At 46.8% G+C, this 6,417-nt stretch overlaps 1 protein-coding gene across 1 annotated transcript; it reads left to right on the top strand.

The window, feature by feature from the left end:
* The first annotated feature begins 243 nt into the window (after positions 1-243).
* LOC128846841 (WAP four-disulfide core domain protein 5-like) lies at positions 244-6,173 on the top strand. Its single transcript, XM_054046087.1, has 4 exons — positions 244-385; positions 1,612-1,752; positions 4,384-4,524; positions 6,020-6,173. Exons 1-4 carry the CDS (start codon positions 301-303, stop codon positions 6,022-6,024), a joined length of 372 nt encoding a protein of 123 aa, XP_053902062.1. The 5' UTR covers positions 244-300; the 3' UTR covers positions 6,025-6,173.
* Positions 6,174-6,417: the final 244 nt, after the last annotated feature.

The following is a 6,417-nucleotide window of genomic DNA, read 5'->3' as shown; positions in this document are numbered from 1 at the left end:
AAAGGGGTGGAAAGTTGGAAACTACCCAGCAGAGGGACCATCTGAACCACAGGATGTCCCAGGATGCTGTTGAATAATGTAAAAAACTCTCCTTGCAGCATGGCAAGGCTTTGGTTTTTGTTTTTTTTTTCTTTCTTGCTCAAGAATGGTTGGTGCAGACACGTGAACCTAATTGTGAAATGGACAAGGAAAGGGCAGAATGCTGGCAGGGCCCCAAGCACACCCAACCCCACCCCTGGGAGCATTTAAATCCCAGCTGGCTCAGCTCGGGGCATTCAGACCCAGCTCTCCGACAGCACCATGAAGTCAGTGGGCGTCCTCTTCCTCCTCGTGGGGCTCCTCACCCTCTGGACTGCGCTGCCGGCTGCCACTGGGCAGAAGCGAGGTTAGTACGGAGAGTGGCTGTCTCCAGGCCTGGTCCTGGGGCAGAGGGCAGCAGGCTGCATCCCACTGGAGGGCAGAGAGCAGGGGCTCAACAAGGCTCTGGAATTCAGTATGTCCATGGGCTGACCCATCCCTACCTGGGCTCATTTCTCTCCCAATTTCTGTTTTCCTGTGAATAGGGGGAGAAATTATTTTCTTAACTAAACAAATTGAGTTCTGCTCTGGTTAGGCCTCAGCTGGAGTATTGTGTCCAGTTCTGGGCACCGCATTTCAAGAAAGATGTGGAGAAATTGGAAAGGGTCCAGAGAAGAGCAACAAGAATGATTAAAGGTCTTGAGAACATGACCTATGAAGGAAGGCTGAAAGAATTGGGTTTGTTTAGTTTGGAAAAGAGAAGACTGAGAGGGGACATGATAGCAGTTTTCAGGTATCTAAAAGGGTGTCATAAGGAGGAGGGAGAAAACTTGTTCACCTTAGCCTCTAAGGATAGAACAAGAAGCAATGGGCTTAAACTGCAGCAAGGGAGGTCTAGGTTGGACATTAGGAAAAAGTTCCTAACTGTCAGGGTGGTTAAACACTAGAATAAATTGCCTAGGGAGGTTGTGGAATCTCCATCTCTGGAGATATTTAAGAGTAGGTTAGATAAATGTCTATCAGGGATGGTCTAGACAGTATTTGGTCCTGCCATGTGGGCAGGGGACTGGACTGGATGACCTCTCGAGGTCCCTTCCAGTCCTAGAATCTATGAATCTATGAATAAGTTCTCCCAGAAATCTGTCCCCGCATCTGTCTCTTTATCTAACAATGCTAAGATACCATGGCGAGAGGCATTATATAAAAGCCTAAAATAGATATGTACCATGATAGTCATACTGTTCTCCTGATCATCGTATCTGATAAATAGACTTGGCAGAATTCAATTTCTATTTCTGTATAATTTTGACGTATATATTGATGTTTATTTTTAAGTATTATTTTCAATGTTTATTTATTTACATTTTCACAGCTGCAGAAAATTAAGGAGGGGGTCAGCCGATAATATTTAGTGATAATAGACATTCCAAAAATAAAACTTTATAATCATTAAAACACAGATTGTCAACATCACATGTAAACATCCTAACAGGACAGTGAATGACATTGCCACTAGCCTGCTGGGTGGATTTCAATCAACAATCCCCTCAGCCAATAGCAGGTTCTTCATACTGTGACTTTTTTCTGTTACAGTGAAACCTGGGACCTGCCCAACAGATGACATAAGGTGTATTCGGGCAGAACCTGATGAATGTGCCAGGGATGCTGACTGCAGAGGAAAAAAGAAATGCTGTCATTTCTTTTGTGCCATGCGCTGTGTGGACCCAGAAAAAGGTAAGAGACACAGCTAATGCAGAGTGTATGGTCTCATGCAGGGGGAATCTCTCCCCCCTCCCGATGCACCAGAAGTTGTCTCCAGGATTCAGAGCCATCTTGGATTGGCACCTTTAGGGAGTTCAATGAACAGAACAATCCCTGTGGAGCCCTGAGGAAGAATTCCACCAGTCTAGGTGACAGCTGGTCACCCCATCTAGAGGGTTTGGTCAGAGCCAGACATTGACTGAGAGGAGCTGTCTGGATTGGGTGGGGTTATGAGCAGCAGTTTGAAGCTTTTCTCGGAGCAGCAGAGGGTACAGCTAGACAGAACCAACCCCTGAGATGATAGAGACACAGCTGCATCCTTATAAGGTTGAAACTGTCACTGGAATGAGAGTTCATGGGTGGTGTAGAATTAAATAACTCCCCCTGGTACCTGGAGGCTGGGGTTAAATGTGTGTGCAGGGGGCTGACTCCAGTCCTGCCTGGACCCATCTTTCTTCAGTCCCCTCATCTCAAGGCGGCAGGTCTCCAGTCACAGGACTGCTCAGCACTTGGGTCCAACAGGGCCTGGCTCTTTGCTGATCATTCAATGTTCACTGTTCAGCTGTATGAAAACAGCGAGGAAGTATGATCCTGATGGGTTTCTGCACCACTACGAAGAGGCCTAGCACCCATGGAAAACTGATGTTTGAAATGCTTCAGGATCATGCTAATGTCAGGCTGGCGCAGAAAGGGCCAAACAGTGGAGACCGTTCTCCCAGGCTGCTGTTGAGTAACGTAAAAACTCCCCTTGCAGCATGGCAGGGTTTGGGGGTTTTATGTTTCTTGCCCAAGAATGGTCAGGACAGACATGTGAATCTGACTGTGGAATGAACAAGGAAAGAGCAGAATGCTGGCAGACCTCCGCCCAATGGCACCCCTGGGAGAGTTTAAATCCCAGCTGGCTCAGCTTGGGGCATTCAGACCCACCATGAAGTCAGTGGGCATCCTCCTCTTCCTTGTGGGGCTCCTAACCCTCTGGACAGAGCTGCCGGCTGCATCTGGGCAGAAATGAGGTTAGTACGGAAAGTGGCTGTCTCCAGACCAATCAGCCTTAAGGACAGATGTTAACCCTTTGATGGCCGCACCCAACGTTTTGGGTTCACAACTGCTTTTTAGACCAAGGAAAGGAGCAGCCCCTTTGTCTTTGCTCTGACCCCTGGGCCCTGCTCAATCTCCCGGGGGCAGATATGAAAACTCTTTTCTGTGGCATTTAGTCTAAACTGACAGTGGTGGATTATGTGTAACTCCCCTGGGTAGCAAGGGTCTGGAATTCAATGTGTCCATGGGCTGACCCATCCCTGCCTGGGCTCATTTCTCTCCCAACCTTGGTTTTCCAGTCCAGAGGGATAGAAATTAATTTCTTAACTAAAGAAGTTCTCCCAGAAATCTTTCCCCATCTGTCTCCTCTGTGTCTCTGTCGAACAATGTTAAGGTACCATGGCGAGAGGCACTATAGAAAAGCTTAGGATAGATCTATACCCTGATAGTCATACTCACCATCATATCTGAGCAAACAATAAATAGGGGTGGCAGAATTCAATTTTCTTTTTGTGTAATATTGACAGATAATATGTGTTTATTTTTAAGGTGTTTCCCCCCCCCCAATTTTTATCTATTTACATTTTCACAGTTGTGGGAAATTATGGGGGGGGGGCGCGACCAATAATTTCTTAGTGATAGAAGACATTCAAAAAAGTAAAGCTTCATAACCATTAAAACACAAATTGTCAAAACCCACATGTAAAAATATCCAAGGTAAATATCCTTAAATCAAACTCTAATCAGCCCTCAAGCTCTTATTTTTCTGACTTTGCCCATCTATAAATTGCAACTATTGATGGAAATATTTTTTGTTGGTTTGTGTGTGTACAGTAAAATCAGAGGTTAGTGACATGTACCAATAAAATATGAATCCTCCAACCCTGCTAACAAATACACATAAATCCAAACAGATGTTTTACATATAGACTGAGATACTAGAGTTTGGGCTGAGAGGTATCTTTTATTTTTCAATGGGAAACCCCATGTCAAACAGATGAGTCTAGACAGTATTTGGTCCTGCCATGTGGGCAGGGGACTGGACTCGATGACCTCTCGAGGTCCCTTCCAGTCCTAGAATCTATGAATCTATGAATAAGTTCTCCCAGAAATCTGTCCCCGCATCTGTCTCTTTATCTAACAATGCTAAGATACCATGGCGAGAGGCATTATATAAAAGCCTAAAATAGATATGTACCATGATAGTCATACTGTTCTCCTGATCATCGTATCTGATAAATAGACTTGGCAGAATTCAATTTCTATTTCTGTATAATTTTGACGTATATATTGATGTTTATTTTTAAGTATTATTTTCAATGTTTATTTATTTACATTTTCACAGCTGTAGAAAATTAAGGAGGGGGTCAGCCGATAATATTTAGTGATAATAGACATTCCAAAAATAAAACTTTATAATCATTAAAACACAGATTGTCAACATCACATGTAAACATCCTAACAGGACAGTGAATGACATTGCCACTAGCCTGCTGGGTGGATTTCAATCAACAATCCCCTCAGCCAATAGCAGGTTCTTCATACTGTGACTTTTTTCTGTTACAGTGAAACCTGGGACCTGCCCAGCAGATAACATAAGGTGTGTTCGGGCAGAACCTGACGAATGTGCCAGGGATGCTGACTGCAGAGGAAAAAAGAAATGCTGTTATTCCCATTGTGCCATGCGCTGTGTGTACCCAGCACAAGGTATGTAACACAGCTAATGCAGAGCACATGGTCTCATGCAGAAGGAATCTCTTCCCCCTCCCAGTGAGCCCAGGGTTGTCTGCTGGATTCGGAGTGATCTTGGGCAGGCACCTTTGGGAATTTCAACAGACAGAAAAATTCCTGTAGAGCTCAGTGTAGGAATTCCACCAGGTGACAGCTGGTCACCCCATCTATAGACGTTGGTGAGACCCAGACACTGAGTGAGAGGAGCTGTCTGGGTTGTGTGGGGTTATGATGAGCAGCAGTTGGAAGCTCCTCCTGGAGCAGCAAAGAGTACACATGGACACACCCAACCCCTGAGAAGACAGTTTCAACTTCATAAGGATGCAGCTGTGTCTCTGTCACTGCAATGGGAATTCATGAGTGGTGTAGAATTAAATAACTCCTCGGAGGCTGGGGTTAAATGTGTGCGCCGGGGGCTGACTCCAGTCCTGCCTGGCCTCAACTTTCTCCATTCCCCTCATCTCCAGGGGCAGGCCTGTAACGAGCCATCTGTCAGCAGCACAGGGTAGGCAGGAATAGCATTCAATTCACCTGTCCCTTCTCCAGCCACGCTCAGGCCAGAAGCTGCAAAGAGAGCTGCATAAAGCCATTCTACTAGCCCTGTATCAGAGGAGAAATTGCCCAGTGGGGAGAGCACTTGGCTTGTGGCCCCTATACACTCACAGACCTGGCACAGACGGCCTTCAGTGGAGGCCAGAAAAAAGGCCAGGTTGTTTTATCACAGTCAGATCGAATAACGAGGAATGTTACTGAACACAGGGGAGTGCCTGCCCACGGAAAGGGAATTACAGCTTTGGACTGCAGCCACAGAGCACTGCACTGACCAGAGCTCATGACCAGGGTCAGAACATGCTGCTTTAGCTGTGAGGGACTTGGGTCCAAGGCTTCCCGGCTTCCCCAGCTGGGACGCTGGGGACAAGTTGATGCTAAACCTGAACCTGATTAGATTTCAAATCCAATGGCCTCTCAGTCCTCTTAAACACACCCTTTGTACCCTAACCCCATATAGGGGCCAGCTGGGAGTGTGAGACACAAGGAGGAGGAGACAAGCATGAGAGAGGGAGCTGGGGTGCCCTGCCAGGAGGGGAAGGGAGAAGATCCTCTCCTACTGTGAATTCTGTAATAGTGGGATCCTAAGGACGCATACAGCAGACTTGGCTTGTGGGCAGGGCTCATTTGTCAGCTCTCCAGCACATACATAATCAGGTATAGCCAGCCAGACCTCCTGGGCGCATGTACATCACAGAGGCTATCAGGGTATTGCTGCCCCTAATGGGCTGCACTGAGAACGTGCTCATCCCTGGACAAGACACACAGTCCTGTACAGCACAGAGCCTAGGAGAGCCTTGTAACCCAGGCCAGGCCTGTAGCTGGGCTCTCCTGCTTTTCTGCAAAGCCTGGCCCAGGGCAGCTCAGTTTGTAAGGCGCAAGATTTTCTCATGGTGCCTCTGATCACTTTTTATTTTTCCAGCATAACTCCCTGCTTCACGGATAGGCCGAGGGCATCCCGAGGACAGCGCTGACCCAGATCCCTGTCTCCTGGACTCTCCAGACCCCTGCAGGCTGTATACTGGGGCTCAAATGGAGCCTCTGGCACAATTACAAATAAACTTGTTTATGCCTCAGCTTTGCCATTGGGGATTCCTGAGTCTCATTGTCTCTCCTTCAGTTCTCTATTGAACAATCTATGAATAATGAGTTAAGGAATGGCAGGAGCCGGGGTGGGAGGCCAGGAGGTACATCAGGAAGTGAACGTGGTTGATTATTTAAGCTCCAGAGGCAGATATTGTAGAACGGGGCCAGATGATCTCGTTACAGCCAAAGAAAAATTCCTGACAGTATCTGTAGGCAGATCTCGCAAGGGGTGTG

Source organism: Malaclemys terrapin, chromosome 12, assembly GCF_027887155.1.
Source record: "Malaclemys terrapin pileata isolate rMalTer1 chromosome 12, rMalTer1.hap1, whole genome shotgun sequence".
NCBI classification, from domain to species: domain Eukaryota; kingdom Metazoa; phylum Chordata; order Testudines; family Emydidae; genus Malaclemys; species Malaclemys terrapin.
This window is presented reverse-complemented; position numbering and strand designations above follow the sequence as displayed.

What these genes read in the sequence shown, in the direction of transcription:
- LOC128846841 (XM_054046087.1), top strand. Translation starts at nt 301, where the DNA reads ATGAAGTCAGTGGGCGTCCTCTTCCTCCTCGTGGGGCTCCTCACCCTC. An exon ending in TGCCACTGGGCAGAAGCGAG is followed by an intron (nt 386 to 1,611) that starts GTTAGTACGGAG and finishes TTTCTGTTACAG; the next exon opens with TGAAACCTGGGACCTGCCCA. An exon ending in CTGTGTGGACCCAGAAAAAG is followed by an intron (nt 1,753 to 4,383) that starts GTAAGAGACACA and finishes TTTCTGTTACAG; the next exon opens with TGAAACCTGGGACCTGCCCA.